General features: G+C 48.9%; 1 protein-coding gene across 26 annotated transcripts in view; it reads left to right on the top strand.

Annotated features, from left to right (window-relative positions):
• Window positions 1-25,294, top strand: part of OBSCN (obscurin, cytoskeletal calmodulin and titin-interacting RhoGEF) — a 154,010-nt gene that overhangs the window by 39,518 nt on the left and 89,198 nt on the right. For 21 of the 26 annotated variants that reach the window (XR_011525376.1, XM_070569980.1, XM_070569988.1 and 18 more), the window contains exons 14-24: window positions 444-719; window positions 4,325-4,600; window positions 7,796-8,071; window positions 10,798-11,073; window positions 14,453-14,728; window positions 18,352-18,627; window positions 21,287-21,562; window positions 22,845-23,129; window positions 23,272-23,538; window positions 23,682-23,951; window positions 24,823-25,089. Coding sequence is in view for 25 of the 26 variants with exons in the window: in XM_070569980.1 (XP_070426081.1) it covers window positions 444-719; window positions 4,325-4,600; window positions 7,796-8,071; window positions 10,798-11,073; window positions 14,453-14,728; window positions 18,352-18,627; window positions 21,287-21,562; window positions 22,845-23,129; window positions 23,272-23,538; window positions 23,682-23,951; window positions 24,823-25,089 (3,021 nt within the window). In the remaining variant the exon portion in view is untranslated. The remainder of the gene's footprint in view (window positions 1-443; window positions 720-4,324; window positions 4,601-7,795; window positions 8,072-10,797; window positions 11,074-14,452; window positions 14,729-18,351; window positions 18,628-21,286; window positions 21,563-22,844; window positions 23,130-23,271; window positions 23,539-23,681; window positions 23,952-24,822; window positions 25,090-25,294) is intronic. The other 5 variants (XM_070569985.1, XM_070569984.1, XM_070569977.1 and 2 more) reach the window with 4 other exon arrangements.

The raw sequence follows: 25,294 nt of genomic DNA, 5'->3' as shown, positions 1-25,294 counted from the left end.
GTGAAATAAATGGATAGAAATCCATGGGGGAAACTAAGATGTTCACTAACAAGCCAGTCCACACAAGTGCTTATTTGGCGGGATGGGGTGGGGTGGGGTTGATAATTGACTAGTAGACTGCAAAGGCCGTGTGCAGATGGACAGTGTGCCCTTGAAGAGAGCCAGTGTGGGCATTGGGGTTGCAGATCTCCAGACTTACAGCTCCAGTGACGAAGACGGCAGGGCTCGATGCAGGGAGAGTTGTCAGATAAGGGGACGGGACGGGCCCAGAGGCAGACTCCTGGGTGAATGATCCTGCTGCTGGTTCCCTGCCCTCCTTTGTTTCTACTGTGGCTCCTGTGCAAGGTGTGAAGAAAGGATGGTCTTTTCATAAACGGTACTTTGAACATTTAACCATATGTTTTAGATGGTGTCTCTGACCCCGTATCCCTCTGTGTCCCCAGAGCCCTCGGTGGTGTTTGCCAAGGAGCAGCCGGCCCACAGGGATGTGCAGGCTGAGGCGGGGACCAGTGCCACTCTGAGCTGCGAGGTGGCCCAGGCCCAGACAGAGGTGACGTGGTTCAAGGACGGGAAGAAGCTGAGTGTGAGCTCGAAAGTGCACGTGGAGGCCAAGGGCTGCACCCGGCGGCTGGTGGTGCAGCAGGCGGGGAAGGCGGATGCTGGGGAGTACAGCTGTGAGGCCGGGGGCCAGAAGGTCTCCTTCCGCCTGGATGTCACAGGTCAGTTCTTGGAGGTACTTGGTTAGCCTACTTGGAGGTGATGATGGGCCTTGCTCACAGCCTAGACGATCCTGGTGTTCTTTGCATTAGACGTGTTCTCTTAATGTCTCCCATCCTTTCATCTTCCATCATACCCATTTTGGGCTGAGAGATGCTGGGCTGGAAGGGTACATGGAAAGGAGAGGGCCGTTCCTGCAAACCTGGAGGGGCAGCTCCATGCAGTAATGCTCTATCACCTGCCTGGAACCTTCCTGTCGGTCCTGGTGTCCCAGGCTCTGGCTCTACCTGGAGCTTGGGTCCGAGGTAGACCAGTTGTCTCTCACCTGGGATGTGTAACTTCCTCGCATTGTTTGTTCTGACGACTCCACGTGCCCTCACTAGCACCTCATGCCAGCTCTTATCAGCAGGAGATATTCCAGTTTCACGGACCCTGGGTTAGTGGAATTTTGGCTACACCATCATACTTGAATCTATGTCAAGAGTGAACATTGGATTATCAAATCTGAGGTGTCTTCCTTCTGTTCCTCTGTGTAACGAGATGTAGATACATGTTTTGTTGTAATGTCCGTGCAAATGGAGGAGAGAGGTGATATGTAGGGTCATTCTGTCAAAGTGAATATCATTTTGCCCTTGTCTTCAATTTGGATGTTCAGTGTCAGAATTCCCCTTGGAGTTACGTTTGTGAAGTTAGGAATGGAAAGGAAGTCACTTCTGCCACATCAGCGTGCTTTGCTGTGAGGAGCAGCCTCTGACTGGTAGAGAGAGCAGTATTGATTTCATAGCGTTTTCTAATGGTGAGTGCGTACTTTGCCTCCTTACCTGGTACATAGAGAAATCTAAGAAATTAAATTATTTTCCTCTTGTTAAGAGAGTCTTGATGCCAAATAGGGGTGGCTGCCATCCCACATTGACTTCTAGGTGCCAACACATAACAGTTGGGTATCACATCAGTATATAATGGTTTGTGGTGGGTCTAGATACCAAAAATCCACCTATATGTCTTTGTGAAATGTTAGTTTAAGAGAGTATGACAAAATATTTTATGGTAATAAATTCAAAAAGTTGTGACAGTTTGTCTAATTCCTCATAAACTATATGAAAATCAACACAAGAAGATATAGGAAGCTTGAATAGTCCTATGACTTTTAAATAAATGGGACCAATAATAAAAAATCTTCTAAGCCCAGTAGTTCTCTGGTAAACTCTAATAAACATTCTAGGGCACAGTTTTTTCATGCTTGTGGAGATTGTTGTGGAGAACAGAAAAAGGAGATACGCTCTGCACGTCGTTTAATGTAGATAATGTGACATCGACATCAAAATCTGACAAGAGAAGTAGGAAGAATTAAATTACAGACCAATCTGTGATGGATATCAAGGACAAAATCATAAGTAAAATTAGCAAAATGAATTCAACAATATATCAAGAGGACATACACTATGAGGAAAGTCCTTGCCCAGGATTGCAAGTTTGGTTTAACATTAGGAACATTAGATCAATATAAAACTTGACATTAACAGATTGAGTGAAAACTCATGTGATTTCTCAACTAATACAGAATAAGATTATTTGATTACAATTTAACGTCATAAATTCAGAAAAATTGTTTGATAAAAATTAACATCAATTCATGCTGTAAAATTCTTAACAAACAATAGAAAAGTGTTCTTCCTTAATTTGAAAATGGTGCTGCAAAAACATGAATCATGTCATGCTTAAAGTGAACCTTGAAAGCTTTGACGTCAGGGACAAGACACGGGGAAGCTGCCCTCACCACTTCTGTCCAACACTGTATTGTAGAGTAAGGAGGAAACTAAAATAAAAGGCATAAAATTTGGAAAAAATAAAAGTGGAGTTCACTAATGATGTGAACATCAATTCAGAAAATCTGAAAGATAAATTATTATGGTATGATTGTTGAGAAAGATTACAGTAAGAAAAGAAAAGGGAACACTTCTCTGTCTGTACACTTGAAACAAATACTTGGAAAACAATGTTTTTGGTGAGGAAGGTTGGCCCTGAGCTAACATCTGTTGCCAGTCTTTTTCTATTTCGTACGTGGGATGCTGCCTCAGCAGGGCTTGAATGGTGCATAGATCCATGCCCAGGATCCGAACCTGCGAACCCTGGGCCGTCGAAGGAGAGTGAGTGAACTTAACCACTACGCCACCGGGCTGGACCCTGGAAAATGATATTTTAAAAGAGTTGCAATGGCATTAGAAGAATCATTTTCTACCTGCAAGTCTAATAAAAGATGCTTAGAGGCTCAGTGGGGGACTATCGAACATTTCTGAGAGATAGTCAAGAGATCTAAATAGATGGATAGAAATCCATGGAAGAATCTAAGACATTCACTAACAATCAAAATCAGAACAAATGTTTTTTAGGAGGATTGAAAAATAACAAGCAGATTCCAAAGGCCAAGTTCAGTTAATACACTTTTCTCTTGAATAAAAGCAAAGCGTGAGTTTTTGCTGTAGCAGATGTCAGGAATTATCATAAAGCTGCAGTAATTAAGACAGAGGATCTCGATGTAGGGACAGTCATCAGATTAGAGGAACAGAATAATGAGCTCAGAGACAGATCCTTGCATAAATGGGCTCCCGCCACTCCCCTTTTTACTGCAGTGTCTGTGCAGAAAGTAGAGAAAGGATAGTGTTTTCATAAATAGTGCTTAGACCATTTAACCATATGGAAAAATTAAATTATACTGGTAATTCACACCATACACAAAGTCAACTCCTGGTGTGTTAGAGGCCTCCATGTAGAGGTAAAACCATGAGACCCTCAGATGATGGCATGGATTGTTTAAAGACCTAGGGTGAGAATAGATTTCTTAAAAGGCACGCAAATGCCCTAACCACAATGGAGCAAGCTAGACAGATTTTTCTGTATTAAAACTAAACACTTTGATTCACCAGAAGATACCAGAGGAGAGTGAATATAAGTCCCACAGGTGGGAAATATGTCACAGAATACATGGTTGTCATTGACTAACATTTAAACATATAAAGAGCACCTTAAAATGAGAAGAGAAAAAGAAAGACAGTACTGTTGATAATGGGACAAAAAGATCTGAATAGTGTCACCACAGAAGAGCAAACGGTAATGGCCAACCCAGGAGCTGGAAGAGGCGTTCAGCTTCATTAATCATCAGATAACAGGAAAGAAAGTCAGAGGAAGGAAGAGGTGCACCCATCAGGTGCCACAGGCGACAGCACCAAGAGCTTGCAGCCTCAAGTCTCATGAACGGCAAGTGGGAATGCTCGCTGCACAGTTCTGTGGAAAAGACTCCCCGAGACTCCTCGTCCCCAGGAAGTTGAGGACCGCATGTTCCTTCCCAGCAGACTGTGTGCACAGGAGTCTTTCACAGTGTCCTCACCTGGAACAGCCCATATGGATGTGCAGATAAATTGTTAGAACATACACATGAATTGTGTTGCTTGTTGCTGAGAGGGCGGTGGGGCTCCTCCAGGCCACTCAGCTGGTGCAGAGCCTGGAGAAGTTTCCAGCCCTCTGCCTCCCCCATCCAGGCCTTCTTTCCCCAGTGCTGCCTTCCTGACTTAGGTGGTGTCGCTGACCCCGTGTCCCTCTCTGTCCCCAGAGCCCACGGTGGTGTTTGCCAAGGAGCAGCCGGCCCACAGGGAGGTCCAGGCCGAGGCGGGGGCCAGTGCCACTCTGAGCTGCGAGGTGGCCCAGGCCCAGACGGAGGTGACATGGTTCAAGGACGGGAAGAAGCTGAGCGCGAGCAAGAAAATGCACGTGGAGGCCAAGGGCTGCACCCGGCGGCTGGTGGTGCAGCAGGCAGGGAAGGCGGATGCTGGGGAGTACAGCTGTGAGGCCAGGGGCCAGAAGGTCTCCTTCCGCCTAGGCGTCACAGGTCAGTTCTCAGAGGTACTAAGTTAACCTATCTGGAGTTGATGGTGGGCCTGACATACAGCCCAGATGACCCTGGTGTTCTTTCCATTAGACTTCATCTCTTGATGTCTCCCATCCTCCCCCCTCCCATTTTCACAACCAAGATTGGGCCAAGGGAACATGGACGGAGGGCGTGTACGAAGGGAGAGGCTGTTGTGTACCAAGCATTGCGTTTCCATGTCGTGGTGCTTAGTCACATTTTCCCAGCACCTGCTCAGAACCCTCTGGTGGTCTTCGTGTCCAGGAGTCTGGCTCTACCTGATGCATGGGACTGAGGCAGACCAGATGTCTCTCTCCTGGGTTGTTCTGGCAGATCACACCTACCCTCACCCAGCACACATGAGGGGTCCTGCTAGCCAGAGATGCTTGAAGGCATTCAACCAGGACAAAGGGGAATTCCAACCACATAATCAAACCTCAGATTAGCTCAAGACTGAGCTTTGGGTTATCAAAGTTTTAGTGTTCTTGGACACTCTTCCTTGTTTTCACGTGCATGGAGAAGTTCTGTCTGCACCCATGTGTAACAAAATCTAGATCCACATTTTGTTTCAATGTCTGTGCAAAATACACAAAGAGCAGAGGATTACAAGTTGATCGATTCCTAGAAAACTATATCAAAACTCACACAAGAAAAAATAGACAAGTTGAACAGTCCTTTAATCTTTTAAATAAACAGAACCATAATAAATAGTCTCTTCACAGCATAATATCTAAGCCCAGTGCTTCTACTGTTAAATTGTACCAAATATTCTGGAAATAAGTTATTCTGCATTTGTCGAGATTCTTCTAGAATATTGAAAAGAGAGATATACCCTTTACTCACTTTATGTAGGTAACATATCAGTACCAAAATCTCACAAAGTAAATATGAAGAATTAACACAGGCCAGCGTCTTGTTGATATCAAGGCTAATATCTTGAACAAAATACTAGCAACCTGAATTCAGCAATTTATTAAGATGATGCTACACCATGACAAAAGTCATATTCCAGGACCGCAAAGCTGGTTTAACATGAGAAATATTAGAAAATCAGTACAAAACTTGACACTAACAAACTGAAAGAAAAAATTATGTGGCTTCCTCCCAAAATGGAGAATAAAAGCATTTGATAAAATATGACATCATAAATCCAGAAGAAATATTTTATAAAATTTAGCATCAACTCCTTCCATAAAATTCTTAACAAAATGTAAATAAAAGGGTTCTTTCTTAATTTAATAATATTTTAATTTAATAATATTTCTTAATTTGATAGTGTAATAATTTAATAATATTTCTTAATTTGATAGTATAGAGAAAATTAGCTGAATCACACTTAAAGTGAAACTTTGAAAGCATTGCCTTTGAGACGGGGAACCAGCCAAGGGAGCGGCTGTCGCCACTGCAGTGCAACCTTGACAGCACAGTTAGGAGGGAAATAAAACAAGTGCAACACTTGGAAATGTCAAAAATAGAACTCACAGATGATATGATTTCCAATTTAGAAAACCCGGAAACAGTAATGATTCAACTTAGTAAGAGAGTTTGGAAGGATTACTGCATACAAAAGTCAACATTCAGAAAGCACTTAAACGTCTACATACCAGAAACAAGAAGCTGAGAAATCACGTTAAAAGAGTTGCAGGAACATCGGAAGGATGATGTTACCAATTCCAAGTCTAATAAAATAGATTAGAAGCTTCACAGGCAAAAACTATTAAGCATTATTGAGAGACAGAAAAAAGACTTAAATCAATGGATAGAAGTCAGTGGAAGACCCAGAGGTGTTCAGTCCCTGTCAAAACTCAAATAATAGTTGTTTTGGGTGTGAGAATGTTGACAGGTTGATTGCAGAGGCCAGCAGAGCCCAGCCAACAGGCGGAACATGTGGGGACATCTGCTCTATCCGGCGTCAGACAGTGGGTCTCAGTGCAGACAGACAGCAGCCCAAAGGAGCGGAGGTGGGCTCCAAGTCGGCTCTGTGTGAGACCTGACTGCCTCCCTTCCTGTTACCCTGGAGCTGGCATGAGCTGTGGAGAAAGGAGCATCTTCTCATAAATGGTCCTAAGACCATTAGCCATATGGAAAAATAAAGTGAAATTTGACAGCTACCTCACACCACACAAAAATCACCTCCAGGAGGCCAGCCCCATGGTGGATTGGTGGAGTGCAGTGCACTCCGCTTCAGCAGCCGGGGTTTGCAGGTCGAGATCCCAAGCACGGGCCTCCACCACTTGTCATCCATGCTGTGGCAGTGACCCACATATAAAGTAGAGGATTATTGGCACAGATGTTAGCTCAGGGAAAATCTTCCTCAGGAAAAAAAACTCCAAGGGAGTTGGAGACTTCAGCGTGAGGGGTAAAACAAACTTTTATCAGACAATGTGGATTATTCAATGACCTCAGGGTAATGAAAGATTTCTTACACAGAACACTAATATGCAAACCACAAAGGACAAAGTGATATATTTGCCTATAGCAAAACTAATAACTTTATTTCACCAGAAAACCTTTCCTCATGAAGGAGTGAAAGGCAGGGCACAAATGGGGAGGATAATGACAGACACACCCGTCAGCACCCAGCTTTAATGACTTAAAGAGCTTCTCAAGGAAGGCGACCAGTAAGTCAGTGCTGTTGAAAGTCGGGCAAAAGCCTTGGATAGTGATGCCACAGAAGAACAAACACCAATGACCAAACCATTGAAAAGGTGCTCCCCTTTGTGCGTCATGGGGACCCACTGGAGGCAGCCCTGGGAGGGGTCGGGCTTCACTCCCACCAGGCTGCCATCAGCCGAGACACTGAGGGAGGCGAGAGGGTGCAGCTACAGGACCTCGCCCGCAATGCAGTGAGAACGCTCGCTGCACAGCCGCATGGAGAAGACCCTGCGTCCCCTAGGAGGTTGGGCTGTGCCTGCCTCACGACCCCAGATCCCACGAGCACAGAGGTCCTTCACAGCCTCCCCACCTGGAACAGCCTCATGGAGCCATGCTGGGATGCACAGATAAATTGTGTCTCTTGTTGCTGAGAGGGTGGTGGGGCTCCTCCAGGCCACTCAGCTGGTGCAGAGCCTGGAGAAGTTTCCAGCCCTCTGCCTCCCCCATCCAGGCCTTCTTTCCCCAGTGCTGCCTTCCTGACTTAGGTGGTGTCGCTGACCCCGTGTCCCTCTCTGTCCCCAGAGCCCACGGTGGTGTTTGCCAAGGAGCAGCCGGCCCACAGGGAGGTCCAGGCCGAGGCGGGGGCCAGCGCCACACTGAGCTGCGAGGTGGCCCAGGCCCAGACGGAGGTGACGTGGTTCAAGGACGGGAAGAAGCTGAGTGCGAGCAAGAAAGTGCACGTGGAGGCCAAGGGCTGCACCCGGCGGCTGGTGGTGCAGCAGGCGGGGAAGGCGGACGCCGGGGAGTACAGCTGTGAGGCCGGGGGCCAGAAGGTCTCCTTCTGCCTGGGCGTCACAGGTCAGTTCTTGGGGATGGGGGGGTTGGGGGGCGGAGTGCCAGCTGCAGCTGTCAGAGGAGATTATGAGATTGACTAATAGACCCAGTGGACCCAGCGCTCTTCCCTATAGGTTTCATCTCTTCCGGTCTCCTATCCTTCCACTTCCTTGTCTCATGCCCATGGCTGAGCCGAGGGAGTTTGGATGGAAGGGTGTGTATGGAAGGGTTAGGGTAATTCTTGTACACCTTGAGTGGTGTTTCCATATAGTAATGCTTAATCACGTGTTTACAGCAGCCTTAAGATGCCACCAGCAGATTCTTCCTGGTGGTCCCTGGTGTCCAGGACTCTGGCTCCACCTGGTGCTCGAGGTTCGAGGTAGACCAGGTGTCTCTGACCTGGGAATATGTGACTATCCTTCTGTGGAATGTTCTGGCAGTTCTCACATCCCTCACCTTGCACCATGTGGGGGTTCTTGCTAGTGAGTGTGATTTTTAAATTTAGAAATTTAGAAACCGGTAAATAGCTTATACTGCAGCACCACACTTTGTTAAAGATGAATTCCTGAAGTAGAAGCAGCCACTGTCTCATAACACAGTATTTATTTTATAGAATTTCCCTGATGGTTACTGTGTGTGCCTCCCTGGCTGGTTCACAGAGAAGTCTGAGGACTAGATTTATTTTTCTTTCATTAAGAGACTGTTAATGTCAAATAACAGGGGCTGCAATCCTACCCTGACCTCTGGGTGCCAACACATAATTGTTTGGTGTGATTTCAGTATATAATGGGTTGCGAGTGTGCACAGATACCAAAAACAGCATTCTGTATCTTTGTCTGACATTATTTTAAGAGAATATGGCAAATTAATAATCAATTTGATTGGCAAAATCTGGTAATCAATTGGAGAAGTTTTGACAATTTGGCCAGTTCCTGGACAACTATATCAAAAGTGACACAGGAAGAGTCAGACAACTCCAACAGTCCTATAACCTTCTAAATAAATGGAACCACAAGAAATAATCTTCTCAGAGAGAAAGATCTAAGCCCAGTGGCTCTACTGGTAAATTACATGAAATATTCTGAAAAGAAATTACTCCATGTTCATGGAGATTCTTCTGGAGAATAGGAGATGCATTCTCCAAATGGTTCTCTGTAGTTAACATAATATGGTTACCAAAACATGACAAGGGAGAGACAAGAATTAAAATTACAGGTTAATCTAGTATAGATATCAAGGCAAAATCTTAGACAAAATATTAGCAAACTGAATTCAGCAATGTATGGAGAAGATACACACTGTGATGGAGGTTGTGGTCCCGGATCATGCAAGGCTGGTTTAGCTCTGGAAACCTAAGCAGATCAATATAAATCACGACATTAATGGGTTGAATGAAAAAACTGATGTGATTATCACAATAAATGCAGAATAAAACTTTGATAAAATATAGCAGTGTAAATCCAGAAGTAAAGTTTAATAAAATTTAGCATCAATTCATGCCGTAAAATTCTTAACAAACTAGAAATAAAAGTGTCCTTCTTTCATTGGATTAACGGTTCTGCAGAAAACACCAGGTAGCTGCACACTGAACATGCACCTGAGAGCTTTGCCTTTGGGACGAGAGCAGCAGAGGAGGCTGCCGTCACCCCCTCTGCCCACCACTGTACAGCAGAGTGAGGAGGAAAATAAAATAAAAGCTATAAAACTTGGAAAAAGCATAAGTGGAATGCACAGGTTATATGACTATCAAGTCAGAAAACTTAAACGATTATAGTTAGTACAAGATTGAAAAAGATTACCATGTAAAAAAATCAATATGCAGAAAGCACTTCTATTTCCATATGGCAGTGGAGAAGGATGGTCTTTTCATAAATAATGCTTTCAACACTTAATCATATAAAAAATTGCATAGGTAACTCGCACTCCACTCAAAATTGAACTCCAGGTGGGTGAGAGACCACAGTGGGAGGGTAAAACTATAAAACCCTCAGATGATGAAATAGATTATTCAGTGACTTCAGAGTAAGGAAAGATTTCTTAAATAGAACAATTTCCCATATTTGACTATGTTAAAACTAAAACTTTAATTCATCCAAAGATGCCACAGAAGTGAAAAGGAAGATTGTACAGATGGATAAGATACTTAGAAAATACTTAATTGTCAATCTCTAGCGCTTAAACATATAAAGAGATCCTGAAAATGAATAAGGAGGAGACAGTGCTATTAAAAGTTGGGCAAAAGACTGAACAGGACACCACAGAAGAGGAAACGGTAATGGCCAAAGGATCGAAGTTGCTCCCCTTTGTGTGTCATCGGGACCCACTGGAGGCAGCCCTGGGAAGTCTGGCTTCACTCCCACCAGGCTGCCGTCAGCCGAGACACTGAGGGAGGCGAGAGCGTGGAGCCACAGGACCTCGCCTGCACTGCACTGAGAACGCTCGCTGCATGGAGAAGACCCTGCGTCCCCTAGGAGGTTGGGCTGTGCCTACCTCACGACCCCAGATCCCATGTGCACCGGGGTCTTTCACAGCCTCCCCACCTGGAACAGCCTCATGGAACCATGCTGGGATGCGCAGATAAATTGTCGTTTGTTGCTGAGAGGGCAGTGGGGCTTCCCCAGGCCACTCAGCTGGTGCAGAGCCTGGAGAAGTTTCTAGCCCTCTGCCTCCCCCATCCAGGCCTTCTTTCCCCAGTGCTGCCTTCCTGATGTGGGTGGTGTCTCTGACCCCGTGTCCCTCTCTGTCCCCAGAGCCCACAGTGGTGTTTGCCAAGGAGCAGCCAGCCCTCAAGGAGGTGCAGGCCGAGGCGGGGGCCAGCGCCACACTGAGCTGTGAGGTGGCCCAGGCCCAGACGGAGGTGACGTGGTTCAAGGACGGGAAGAAGCTGAGTGCGAGCTCGAAAGTGCACGTGGAGGCCAAGGGCTGCACCCGGCGGCTGGTGGTGCAGCAGGCGGGGAAGGCGGACGCCGGGGAGTACAGCTGTGAGGCCGGGGGCCAGAAGGTCTCCTTCCGCCTGGGCGTCACAGGTCAGTTCTTGGGGCGGTAAACTAGTCTTTTGTGGAGGTGACGGGACCAATTCAGAGCCTAGATCATCCCTAGTGTTCTCTCCATCACTCACAGCTCCGATCCTGCTTCCTGCCTACTTTTCCTCCCACAGCTGGGCTAGGGCAGCTAGACTGGATGGTGTGAAGGAAGGATAGGCCCGTCCGTCCTTCTCTAGTGTGTTTAGCACAGCGGGGCTCAGCCTGGTGTCCCCAGCACCTGCCTGGTGTTCTTTGTTGTCCGAGACTCTGCGTAACTTGGCTCTTGGGTCTGAAGGAGACCAGACGACTCTCCCGTGGGACGAGTCTATTTCCTCCTCCTGGATGGTCTGACAGCTGCCAGGTTCGTCCCCTAGAACCACATGCAGGTTCTCACTTGCGAGATGTTGGATCCCACTGACCAAGGATCAGGAGGAGTTTCAGCTCCCCAGCCAGCAGTATCGCGGACTGCACTTCGAGTATCGAAGGCCCCTCCTCGCACCTGCGTGGAGAAGCTCTCTCTGCGTCTGTGTGGCAGCATCTAGACCCTGCCTCGCTACAGTGTCTGCAAGGTGCACATGGAGCCGACATTGGCGGACATGCGCCTGTGGTCTGCGCGTCCGAGGTTGCGATGTTCCTTTAAAAGCGAAGCTTGTTTCCCTTTTGTCTTCAGTTAGAATGTCCTCTGTCAGAATTCCCCTTGGAGTCTGGTATATCAACTTAGAAATGGAGAGGAGCAAGGAGCTTGTGCTCCCTCGGCATGCGTTGCTGGAGATGCGTTCCCGTGGCCGCGGCCTGACCCGTAGAGCAGTGTGGGTTTCCCAGCATTTCCTGGGGTGAGGTTGTGGCTCTGCCTCCCGGGCTGGCTCGCAGAGAAGGCTGGGAAACAAGTGTATTTTTTGTTGTTGTTAAGTGTTTTAACATTAAATATTAGGGGGAACTGCGATCCCACGTTTGACTCCTTGGTGCCACCGCAAAACAGTGTGGTGTTGTACGTACTCAGTGGTTTGTGGGTGTGTATAGATACTAAGACCTGCTGTGTGTCTTTGGGAAACATAATTTAAAGAGAACATGACAAATTATTTTATGGTAAAAATGTGAAAGTTGTAACAATTTGGCTAATTCCTAGAAAGCTGTATCAAAACTGACACAAAGGGAAACAGAAAACTCAAACAGTCGTATAATCTTTAAAGAAACAGAACCAGTAATAAAAAAAAGTGCTTTTATAGAGAAAGGCCCACGCCCAGTGGCCCTCCTGGTAAATTACTCCATGTTCATGGAGATTCTTGTAGGCAATAGAAAAAGGAGATGCACTCTCCAACCCACTTTATGAAGTTAGCATACTATCAATACCAAAATCTTACAAGGAAAATATGCAGAAGTAAAATCGCAGGCAATCCCTTATGAACGTCAAGGGCAGGATCCTAAACAAGAAATTAGGCAAATAAGTTGTGATATGTGAACAGGACAATACACTGTGAAGGAAGTTGTAGGCCGAGATTGTATGGTTGTTTTAACATTGGAAATATTAGAAAGTCAAAATTAGGCTTGATATTAACATATTGAAACAGGAAAATGTGATTATCTCAATAAGTGCAGGATTAAAATATTTGATAAATTTAACGTATATCCTGAAAAAATATTTGGTAAAATTTAGCATCATTTCATGATATAAAATTCTTAGTGGACTGCAAATATAGGAGTTCTTCCTCAATTTTGAAAATGGCGCTATAGAAAAGACCAGCTAACATCATACGTAAAGGGAAAGATTTGCATTTGGGTTGGCTTCCTGTCACCGCTTGTCTCTAACATCGTACAACGAGGAAGGAGGAAAATAAGATAAAGGTGTAAAACTAAAAAAAGAAACTAAAGTGATATTTACTGATAATACAGTTATCAATTTCAGAGAATACAAAGATTAACACTAATTAGAGCATTGAGAAAGATTACCACATAAAAAATCAATCTACAGAAGGCACTTCTGCATCTATATCCTAGCAACAAACACTTCGAAAATGAAGTTTTGAAGCTTTACCATAGCTTCAAAAGTATCATTTTTCTATTTGCAAGTCTAATAAATGATGTTTAAGGGCTCAGTGGGTTAAGTTATGAAAGGTTTTTGAGAAGTAGTAAGGAAGATTAAAGAAATAAATAGAAACCGTGGTAGACTCAGATGTTCATTCCTAGTCAGAATCTGAACAAATGTTCCTTTGAGGGCAGTGAAAACTGACGAGCTGATTCCAAAGGCCAAGTAATGTGTGGGAGGTGAGCAGAGTGAGAGCGCTGGCTGTGCCGGGTGTCGGGACGCACTGCGGAGCTGCAGTAATTGAGACGACGTGGCCTGAATTCGTGGACAGACCAGAGGAAGGGAATTAGCCTCAGAAACAGCTCTGTGCACAACTGGACTGCCCCCTCGCCTTTTTGTTTGTTTTACCACGCTGCTAGTGTGAGGTGCAGAGAAAGGATGGTCTGTTCATAAATGGTGCTCAGATCATTAACCATAGGGGAAAAAATAAAATTAGACGTCCCTGGCACACCACACACAAACATCGACTCCGGGTGGGTAGGGACCTCAGTGTGAGAGGCAGGACAAGGTCAAAGCAGGCAACGTGGATCATTTAATGACTCGACATAAGGAAAGGTTCGTAAACAGAACAGAAGTGCACTAGTCACACAGGACAAAGTGATGTATTTGTTTAGATTAAGAACTTTATTGGATCAGAAGATATCATGAAAGATTGAAAAGGCAAGACATAGAGACGGGAAGATTTTTACAACATGCACAACTGTCAGTGCTTTAGCATTTAAGTAAGTAAATAGCTCCTAAAAATGAATATGAAAAGAGAAGTAGTGCTATTGAAAATGGGTAAATCTCGAATAGTGACAGACAGCTAACGCTAATGACCAAACCATTGAAAAGGTGCTCCCCTTTCTGCGTGATCGGGACCCACTGGAGGCAGCCCTGGGAGGTTGGGCTTCACTCCCACCAGGCTGGCATCAGCCGAGACACTGAGGGAGGCAAGAGTGTGGAGCTGCAGGAACTCACCTGCACTGCAGTGAGAACGCTCGCTGCACAGCTGCATGGAGAAGACCCTGCGTCCCCTAGGAGGTTGGGCTGTGCCTGCCTCATGACCCTAGATCCCATGAGCACAGAGGTCCTTCACAGCATCCCCACCTGGAACAGCCAGGCGGAGCCATGCTGGGATGCACAGATAAATTGTGTCACTTGTTGCCGAGAGGGTGGTGGGGCTTCCCCAGGCCACTCAGCTGGTGCAGAGCCTGGAGAAGTTTCCAGCCCTCTGCCTCCCCCATCCAGGCCTTTTTTCTCCAGTGCTGCCTTCGTGATTTAAGTGGTGTCTCTGACCCCATGTCCCTCTGTCCCCAGAGCCCACAGTAGTGTTTGCCAAGGAGCAGCCAGCCCACAAGGAGGTGCAGGCTGAGGCGGGGGCCAGCGCCACACTGAGCTGTGAGGTGGCCCAGGCCCAGACAGAGGTGACGTGGTTCAAGGACGGGAAGAAGCTGAGTGCGAGCAAGAAAGTGCACGTGGAGGCCACGGGCTGCACCCGGCGGCTGGTGGTGCAGCAGGCGGGGAAGGCGGACGCCGGGGAGTACAGCTGTGAGGCCGGGGGCCAGAAGGTCTCCTTCTGCCTGGGCGTCACAGGTCAGTTCTTTGTGATTCTCAGTCTTGTTTTGGGTCATGACTGGAGTGGGTTCTGGATTCTGGTGCTCTTTCCATTAGACTTCATGTCTTCAAGTCTCCCGTTCTCCCACCTCCTATTTTCATACCCATGACTGGGCCAAGGGAGGCTGGATGGGAAGGTCGTGTGTGGAAGGGAGAGGAGAGCTATTCCTGTGCACCTCGAGTGGTGTTTCTGGGTAACCATGCTTAGTCATGCCTTCTGGGAACTTCGTGGTGTTCCTTGATGTCCAGGACTGTGGCTCTCTTGGGTGCTTGGCTTCTGAAGTAGACTAAGCATCTCGGCCCCAAAACGACTGCTTGTTTTGGGTGTGTTGGTAGCTCCCAGCAGCCCTCTTAGCACCATGTAGGGGTTCTCCTTAATGGGACATTTCAGTTTCTTTGAAGCAAGATAAGGGGAAATTTCAGTCACATAATCATACTTGGAATTATCTCAACTAAACTGTGGATTATCAGTGTTTTAGGATACTCTGTCCTCTTTGCACATGGGTAGAGACGTTATTTGTGCACCTATATGTAGCGAAATCTGGATCCATGTTTTCTTGCAACGTCTGAGCAAAGTAGATGAAGACCGGAGCGTTGCTGGATGTGCATCTGAGACATGCACATGTGAGGTCTGGATTCTCCTGTTAAAGCAAATCTTGTTTCCCTTTTGTCTTCACGAAGACCATTCTGTGTCAGAATTCCCATTGTAGTTTGACTTATGATTTCAGCACTAAAAAGGAATAAGCAGCTTAAACTACACCAGCACGCTTTATTAGAGAAGAGCCCTGTGGTGGCAGCCACTGGCCGGTAAAATGGTATTAACTCCATGGCGTTTCCCAGTGATGAGTGTGTGTCTGTGCCTCCCTGGCTGGTTCATGCAGGGGTCTGAGGACTAAATTTACTTCCCTTTCACTGAGTGGGTCATAGCATCAGAGAGGGGTGAGCTGCAGTACCACGCTGACTTCTGGGTGTCAACAGGTAACAGTTTGGCAGTATATAATGATCTGTTGGTGTGAACAGATACCAGAAGACTATGTATCTTTCTTAACTGTCTTTTAAGAGAATATGACAAGTTATTTTATGGTCATAATTTTGAAAAGTTTTGACAACTTGACCAAATCATAGAGAACTATGAGAAAAAGTGACACAAGAAGAAATAGAAAACTCAAACAGTCCTATAACTTTTAAAAAAAATGGAACCAGTAATAAAAAACATCTTTTCATAGAGAACAAGTTAAGCTCAGTGGCTCTACTGATAACTTATACAAAATATTCTGGAAAGTAACTATTCCATGTTCATGGAGGTTCTTCTAAAAAATAAAACAAAGAGATGCACTGTCTGATTTGATTCATGTAGATAGCATAACATCAATACCAAAATCTGACAAGGAGAGTAGATAGAATTAAAATTACAGGCCAATCTCTTATGGATATCAAGGCAATATCTTTAACAAAATATTGACAAAGTTATCTGAGCAGTGTGTCAAGATGAGAATACTTGATGATAAAAGTCATAGTCCAGGAATGTAATGTTGGTTTAATATTTGAAACAATAGAAAATCAATATAATGCATGATATTAACTGATTGAAAGTGAAAAACAATGTGATTGTCTCAATAAGTGTAGGAAATAAAAGTTTGATAAAGTTTAACATCATAAATACAGAGTAAATGCTTGATGAAATTTAGTGTCAATTCATGCCATAAAATTCTTAACCCACAGTCAATGAACAGACTCTTCCCACCTTGATCAATGGTGCCGCATAATACACCAGCTAACATCACATTTAAAGGGAAACCTTGGAAGTTTTCCCGCGAGGTAGGAAACAAGAGGACCGCCAGCACTTCTGTTCAACATTGGACAGCGTGGAACGGAGGAAAATGAAATAGAACGTGTGAGGGTGGGAAAAACAAAGTGGAACTCACAGATTATCAATTCCAAAATTCCAAAGAGAAAGTGTTAGACTTAGTAGGGGTGTTCAGAAGGACAGCTGCATACAAATATCAACATACAGAAACACTTTTTTATTTATATAATAGCAACAAACAGTTGGAAAATGAAAGTTTGAAAGATTTACAATAGCACCAGAAGAATCATGTTTCTAATTCCAAATCTAGTAAAAGGTGCTTAGTGACTCTGTGGGGGAAAATTATTGAATATTTTTGAGAGATGATGAAGAAGCTCAGAATTAATGGATAGAAACCCGTGGAAGAATCTAGGATGTTCAATAATGATCCAAATGCAAACACATGCTCTTTGGGAGGTGGAGGTGCTGAGAACTGACCAGCAGATCCAGCGTGAGCATTTGCTCCACCGAAAGCAAGAATTACCATGAAGCTGCAGTCATGAAGACACTGGGTCTCCGTAAAGGGACAGTGATCCGATCAGAGGAGCAGAGTAGGGCTCAGAGACAGACCCCACCGTCAATGGGCTCCTGCGTCATCCCCGATTTTATTTTTTAATGTCGTGCTTGGGCAAGGAATGGAAAAACAATTTTTGTTTTTCTGGGAAAGACTCACCCTGAGCTAACATCTGTTGCCAACCTTCCTCTTTTTTCTTTTTCCCTCCCCAAAGCCCCAGTACATAGTTGTATGTCCTCATTCTTCTACATGAGCCACCACCACAGCATGGCTATGGACAGACGAGTGGTGTGGTTCAGCACCTGGGAACCAAACCTGGGCCACTGAAGTGGAGTGCACTGAATTTTACCACTAGGCCATCAGGGCTGGCTCAAGGATGGTTTTTTCATAAAAGTCTTTTGGCCGTTTCATCAAATGGAAAAAAAAGTTGACCGATAACTCAAACCACACACAAAGCCAACTCCAGGTGGGTTAGAGACCACAGGGTAAGGGGTCAGGCCATAAAACTGTTCAATGACAATGCAGAAGTGGACAAAACCCACTGACCACTGTGGAGCAAGGACGACATAGCTGGCACATTGTGACTGAACACTGATTCATGAGAGGACAGCATAAAAGACTGAAAGGAGGGTCACCCACATGTGGAATATCAAGTCTGCATATAAACAGAGGTCCTAACAGCGAAACAGGAGACAGACAGTGCTATTAAAGGTTGGGCAAAAGACTGAACACACACCACAGAAGAGCAAATGGTAATGGCCAAAGGATTGAAGAAGATACTCCCCTTTGTGTGTCATCAGGACCCGCAGGGGCAGCCCTGGGAGACCCGGCTTCACTCCCACTGGGCTGCCATCAGCTGAGACATTGAGGGAGGCAAGAGCGTGGAGCCGCAGCACCTCGCCTGCACTGCACTGAGAATGCTCGCTGCACAGCTGCATGGAGAAGACCCTGCGTCCCCTAGGAGGTTGGGCTGTTCCAGCCTCACGACCCCAGATCCCATGTGCACGGGGGTCTTTCACAGCCTCCCCACCTGGAACAGCCTCATGGAACCATGCTAGGATGCACAGATAAATTGTGTCTCTTGTTGCTGAGAGGGCAATGGGGCTTCTCCAGGCCACTCAGCTGGTGCAGAGCCTGGAGAAGTTTCCAGCCCTCTGCCTCCCCCATCCAGGCCTTCTTTCCCCAGTGCTGCCTTCCTAACTTAGGTGGTGTCTCTGACCCCGTGTCCCTCTCTGTCCCCAGAGCCCACGGTGGTGTTTGCCAAGGAGGAGCCGGCCCACAGGGAGGTGCAGGCCGAGGCGGGGGCCAGCGCCACTCTGAGCTGCGAGGTGGCCCAGGCCCAGACGGAGGTGACGTGGTTCAAGGACGGGAAGAAGCTGAGTGCGAGCAAGAAAGTGCACGTGGAGGCCAAGGGCTGCACCCGGCGGCTGGTGGTGCAGGAGGCGGGGAAGGCGGACGCCGGGGAGTACAGCTGTGAGGCCGGGGGCCAGAAGGTCTCCTTCCGCCTGGGCGTCACAGGTCAGTTCTTGAGGAAGGGGGGGAACTCGCCTTGTGTGGAGGTGATGAAGGACTGGCTTACAGCCCGGACCACTGTGGTCCTCTGTCCATTAAACCTCATCTCTTCACGTATCCCAGTCCCCCTCCCATTTTCTTACTCATGGCTGAGCCCAGGGATCTTGGACTGCAGGGGTGTGTACAGCAGGGAGAGGCCCTTCTTCTCCATCTTAATGGTGTTTCCACGTTGCAATTCCACATCTCTCACTGTTCCCAGAACCTCCTCAGGACCCACCGTTGGTCCTTGGTGTCCAGGACTCTGGCTGCGTCTGGTGCATTGGGCTGAGGTAGAGCAGATGTCCCTCACCTGAGGACGTTCTCCTGGTTCCCATTTGCCTTCACCTGCCCCAGATGAGGGATCTTGCTATCAAGATATGTCTGCATTTCATTCAGCCAGGATAATAGCAAATTTCAGCCACCAGTCATACTGGGATTTATCTCAACACTGAACTTGGGTTCCCAAAGTTCTGGGGGTTCTGGAACACTCTCCCTCCTTGCACATGGCTGGAGAAGCTCTTTCTGCACCATATGGGCCAGAACACAGACACATGTTTCACTGCAGTGTCTGTGCAAAACCAGTGGAGAGCAGAGAATCGGGAGCTGGGCATCCGTGATGCACACGTGTGAGGCTGGAGTTCCGTTTCAGAGCAAATCTTGTTTTCCTTTGTCTTCAGTTAGAAAATCCCAAGTCAGAGTTCCTCTTGAGGTTGGATGTGTAAACTTAGAAGTGGGGAGAAATAAGCAGCTGTGGCACATGGGCACTCTGTTTCTGAGGACTTCCTGAGGTGGCAGCCCCCGCCTGGTAGAGCCGTGTTGATTTCATAGTGTTTCCTAATGGTGAGGGTGGGTTTGTGCCCTCCTGGCTGGTTCACAGAGAAGTCTGTGAACTTGCTGTTTTCTCCTTTCTTAGGAGGGTTTAACTCACGTGAGGGTCGGCTGAGGTCTCACATGAGCTCCTGGGTGCCACCTATAGCTATTTATTGTTGTGTCAGTGTGTAATGTTGTAGGTGTGCATGGATACCAAGAATCCTGCTGTGTATGTTTGACATGCTATTGAGGAGAATCTGACAGTATTCTGTGCAAGAAAATAGGAAAAGTTTGAGACATTGTCCTATTTCTAGAAAACTAAATAAAAACCGACATAAGAAGAAACAGACAAGTCAAACAGTCCTATTGGAGAAATAGAACCAGTGGGAAAAAAATCTTCTCATAGAACAAATTCCAAGCCCAGTGCATTACTGGTAAAGTCTTCCAATAACTTAGAAATTAATTATACCTTGTCCATGGTGAATCTTATATGGAATAGAAAAAGGATATCAACTTTTTAACTCATTTTATGTGGTAGCATAATTTTGATACTAAAATATGACAGGCCAGTAGGAAGAATTCATATTATAAGCAAATCCATTATGGATTTCAAGGCCAATATGGTAAAAAAAAAACAATTAGCAAACTGAATTCAGCAGTATATGAAAAGAATCCTACAGCCTGATAAAATTCAGAATGTACCAGGAATCAAGGCTGGTTCAACATTAGGAACATTAGCAAATCAACGTAAAGCTCGACATTAACAGATTGAAGAAAATCAAGGTGATTACCTCAATACATGCAGAATCAAGTCTTTGATGTAATTTTACATCATAATTTCAGGAGAAATGTTGGATAAAATCTAGCATCAATTCATGCCTTAAAATGCTAACAAAGTATAAGTAAAAGAATTCTTCCTGAGTTTGATAAATGGATTGCAGAAAAGTCGTGCTCACTTCAGAAAGTGAAATGGTGAAGGATTTGCCTTGAGCTGGGGAACAGGACAGGAAAGCCATGTCACCACTTCCATCCCACACTGCACAGCACAAATAAAGGGGAGGAAAATAAACAAAATAACATAAAAAGTATAAATGTTTCAAAAAACAGAAGTAGAATTCACAGCAGATGTGATTTATCCAAAAGAGAAATTGTTAGATCTAGTGAGAGTGTTGAGAGAGATTACCACATTCAAAATCGACATAGAGAAATATATATATGTATATACTATCTATATACTAGCAACAAATGATTGGAAAATGAAAGTTTAAAAGATTTGCAATAACATCAGAGGTATCGTGGTTTTCATTCCAAGTCTAATAAGAGATGTTTAGATGCTGTGTGGGAGGGGATGGTTAGCTATTTTCAAGGGACGGTAAAGAAGAGTGAAATAAATGGATAGACATCCACGGGGGAAACTAAGATGTTCACTAGCAATCCAATCCGAATAAGTGCTTATTTGGCGGGATGGGGTGGGGTGGGGTTGATAATTGACTAGTGGACTGCAAAGGCCATGTGCAGACGGACAGTGTGCCCTTGAAGAGAGCCAGTGTGGGCATTGGGGTCGCAGATCTACAGAGTTCCACAGCTCCATTCACGAAGACGGCAGGGTCTCGATGCAGGATCAGTTGTCAGATAAGGGGCCGGAACAGGGGCCCAGAGGCAGACTCCTGCATGAATGGACCTGCCCTCCTTTGTTTCTACTGTGGCTCCTGTGCAAGGTGTGAAGAAAGGAAAGTCTTTTCATAAACGGTACTTTGAACGTTTAACCATATGCCTTAGATGTTGTCTCTCACCCCATGCCCCTCTCTGTCCCCAGAGCCCACAGTGGTGTTTGCCAAGGAGCAGCTGGTGCATAGCCAAGTGCAGGCTAAGGCGGGGGCCAGCGCCACTCTGAGCTGTGAGGTGGCCCAGGCCCAGACAGAGGTGACGTGGTTCAAGGACGGGAAGAAGCTGAGTGCGAGCAAGAAAGTGCACGTGGAGGCCAAGGGCTGCACCCGGCGGCTGGTGGTGCAGGAGGCGGGGAAGGCGGACGCTGGGGAGTACAGCTGTGAGGCCGGGGGCCAGAAGGTCTCCTTCCGCCTGGATGTCACAGGTGGGCACCAGGCTCTAGCTGGTTGTGGCAGATCAGCACCTGACAAATCCCCCAGATGGGCACCCCTCTGTGAGGCTTGTCCCTGCCTCGTGTGAGCAGTTGTCCTGTTCTCTGTTCTCTACCGATGTGCCCAGCACCCTGTCCACTCCAAGGTCATTTCGTGGAGCTGGGCATCTGCTGGCAAAGTTCCTGGACCTTTCACGCCATCCCCACTTTCCCCAGCATGAAACCTACCGCTGCACCTTGCTTAGCCATCTGCGGGCTGCTCAGGCCTGAGGTCTGTGGAAATGGGAACTGGAGCAGACACTTTTCCCATTTTGATTCCCTCTGGGCAGCTGGAGAGCCCAGCCCTGCTCTGGGGAACCTCACCTAAGGGGCTGCTGGACTTGGGTGCCATTACCTTCAGTGAGGATGAGGTCCCTGTCTCTGGCCTTGGGGCCCTGACTGTCCAGCTGTCCTTAGGCCAGCCCTGTGGGCCAGATGCCCATCATGGCCTGGGCCTGCGCCATGTCCATGTACTGTCTGCACCTGTCCCTCTCCAACCCCCCACCCCCACCCCAGCAGCCGATGACATCGTCAGGCTTCACCATCCTGAGTTGACCGACACTGCCCCTGTCCCCAGCTGTGGCCCTCACCCACCTGTCCCCAACTCTGTAGCCAATATGACTTTTCTAGTTGTTCTCCTGGGTCAGACCTCACAGGGTCCCTCCAGGGCCCACTCCCAGGGCCTTGCTCTCCCCTCTGGGCCTCAGGCTCTGTCCAGCTTGGCTGCTGGAGGCACTGAAGTTTTGCACCTACCAGTTTGCCCTGATGTCCCACCACCCAGGCTGCCCTTGCGTGCCTCCCCTCCTGGCCCTTTTCCCCGAGGCCCTTCTGGAATGCTGGCCCACACTCCAGGCTGCCTGCCACTCTCCCTGCAGTGTTTTCCCAGGGGCCCGTGCTTCCTGGGAGGACAGTGGTCTCGGGCTCTTGGCTCTTGGCTGAGACAGAGCTTGTGGCCCTCAGGCTGTAGTCCCTGGGCTCCGCCTGGCTGTCCTGCACCATCCCCGGAAGCCTGGATGGTGCCATCAGGCGGCGTGTGGCTCTGCTTTGTTTGCTCTCGGGCTGGCTCAGTGGAGAGGCTCCAGCCAAGGGCTGGACAGAGCTGGCCGTTGCAGGCGATGGGAGGTTGGGAGGGTTCTGTCTCAGGTCTTGTCCCACCGAGGGTGGGGTGCGGGGCCCAGGTCGTGGGTGCCAGGGTCCCTGCTCTCATGCTCACTGACCCTCCCCACCCCGCCCCCAGAGCTGGAGCCTGAGCCACCAGCCCTGGAGAGACCCGGCCGCAGGGAGCCTCTGGTGGTCAGGGAACACGAGGACATCGTCCTGACGGCCACGCTGGCCACACCCTCTGTGGCCGCGGTGACGTGGCTCAAGGATGGCGTGGAGATTCGCCGCAGCAAGCGGCACGAGATGGCCAGCCTGGGGGACACCCACACCCTGACCGTGCGCGGTGCGCAGACCATGGACAGCGCCGTCTACAGCTGCCGCGTGGGCGCGGAGGCGCAGGACTTCCCAGTGCAGGTGGAAGGTCAGCGGGGCAGGGGGCAGTCCTCTGGGAACCCCGTGTCTGTGGCGTCCCAGAGCGGAGCCAGGCTGGGACTCAGGGCGCGCGACCGGGCAGCGCAGAGTAGCCTGCGCCTCGCCCGGCTGACGTCCCTTCCCTCCCGCAGAGGTGGCCACCAAGTTCTGCCGGCCCCTGGAGCCCGTGCGCGGGGATCTGGGCGGCACGGTGACGCTGGCCTGCGAGCTGAGCCCGGCGCAGGCCGAGGTGGTGTGGCGGTGCGGGAGCACGGAGCTCCGGGCCGGCAAGCGCTTCCAGATGGCGGCCGCGGGGTCCCGGCGCTCGCTCACGGTGTCGGGCCTGCGGGCGGAGGACGCTGGAGAGTACGTGTGCGAGAGCCGCGACGACCGCACCAGCGCGCGGCTCACCGTCAGCGGTACGCGGCCGCCGGGCGGGCGGGCTGGGGCGCGGGGCCGGACGTTCCGAGCGGCTTCCTGGAGGAGGCGTCCTTCTGCGGCGTCTGCAGGGTGGGACCTCCGCTCCTCCTGCTCATGTCTCAAGCGGAGCTTCTGTCCACAGTGCCCCGCGAGGTCAAGTTCACGTCCGGGTTGAGCGCCGTGGTTGCGGAGGAGGGCCGCGAGGCCACCTTCCAGTGCGTGGTGACCCCCGCGGACGCGGCGGTCACGTGGTTCCGGGACGGCACGCAACTGCAGCCTAGTGAGAAGGTTGTCATATCACAGAGCGGCGGCAGCCACAGCCTGACCATCTCGGGCCTGGTCCTGCAGGATGCCGGCCAGATCACCGCCGAGGCTGAGGGCGTCACGTCCGCCGCTGCCCTCCGAGTCCGAGGTGCACGCCTGGGGCGCAGGGAGGGCGCCTCCCCCTGGGCTGGTTCCGCGGGCGCATGCGGCTACTGGCCTGCGGCCAGCTAGTCCCGCTGACCTCAGGGGACCCGGGGTTTGTCGGCTGCACAGAGGAGATTTGGGTGAGACCGAGGGACCAGGCACTTGCTCTGAGGAGAGAAAGTAAACTCCTGTACTGCTCACCTGGGCTGGGAGTGGGCAGAGGCTTCTTGGAGGAGGCGTCCCACGCTGAGCCCATGGACAGCAAGGTGGGAGGGAGTGGAGTTGGCAGACAGGGCAAGCAGAGGCAGGAGGTGGAAACATGCTTTGCCGGCTGTAGCCAGATTGTGTTGGGGAGAGCCAGGACTCACCTGGGGGTAAGTGGCAGCCATCGCAGGTTTTTGAGTAAGGGAATACATGGGCTGATGCACCTTCTGGGAAGATCACAGCACAGCCTGAGACTGGAAGCCCCCTTGAGCCTGTTTCTCTTCCGTAACGTGCACCTGCCCAGGCTCTACTTAAAGCAGAGCCTGAAGCAGCGGCCTGTGGGCTCACAGGCTGCCTGGCTCACCAGCTCCCACATCCTGATGCTGCTGGTCACTGGCCACCCTTAGGAGATCCAGGCACTAGGTGGGACATGGCAGGGTTGTTCAGAGCAGGGCAGCAGCAGGTGGGAGGGGGCTGGGGAAGGAGAAGCCCCCGTCAGCTTTGATTTCCTCCCGTAAAATCGTACCTGTGCAAGTGTGCGGCCGGGCCCTGAGTACCGCCAGGGCCTTGCCCAGCTTGAAGTCCGAATGTGAGGTCCTGGTGGGGGCCCTCTGCAGCTGGCTTTTCCGAGAGTGACAGCGGCTGCGGTGACCTCCCTTTTCTGTCCCCAGAGGCTCCAGTGCTGTTCAGGAAGAAGCTGGAGCCGCAGACGGTGGAGGAGCGGAGCTCGGTGACCATGGGGGTGGAGCTGACGCGGCCGTGGCCTGACGTCAAGTGGACACGCAATGCCGCGGTCCTGGCGCCGGGCGAGAACCTGGCGATCCACGCCCAGGGCGAGAGTCACCGCTTGGTCATCCATAGTGTGGGCTTCGCTGACCGCGGCTTCTATGGCTGTGAGACACCGGATGACAAGACGCAAGCCAAGCTCACGGTGGAAAGTGAGTGGTAGGGTGAGCTTCGCCTGAGGTCGGGCTTCTAGGAGGAGGGGGCTAAGGTGGGAGGGGAGCAGATTTCCCCCACCCCCACCCTGAGGACAGGCCCTGGGGACAGGGCGGGGCAGCGGGAAGCGGGGACAGGGGGGCCTCCCCTGGAGTGGCAGGCCCGCCCCACCCCCTTCAGGCACCTTGCTGAGCTCTTAGGCCC

The sequence above is a fragment of the Equus przewalskii genome, chromosome 13 (genome assembly GCF_037783145.1).
Source record: "Equus przewalskii isolate Varuska chromosome 13, EquPr2, whole genome shotgun sequence".
In the NCBI taxonomy this organism is placed as follows: Eukaryota; Metazoa; Chordata; class Mammalia; order Perissodactyla; family Equidae; genus Equus; species Equus przewalskii.
Note: the sequence above shows the minus strand (reverse complement) of the source record. Positions and strands in the feature narration are given on the sequence as shown.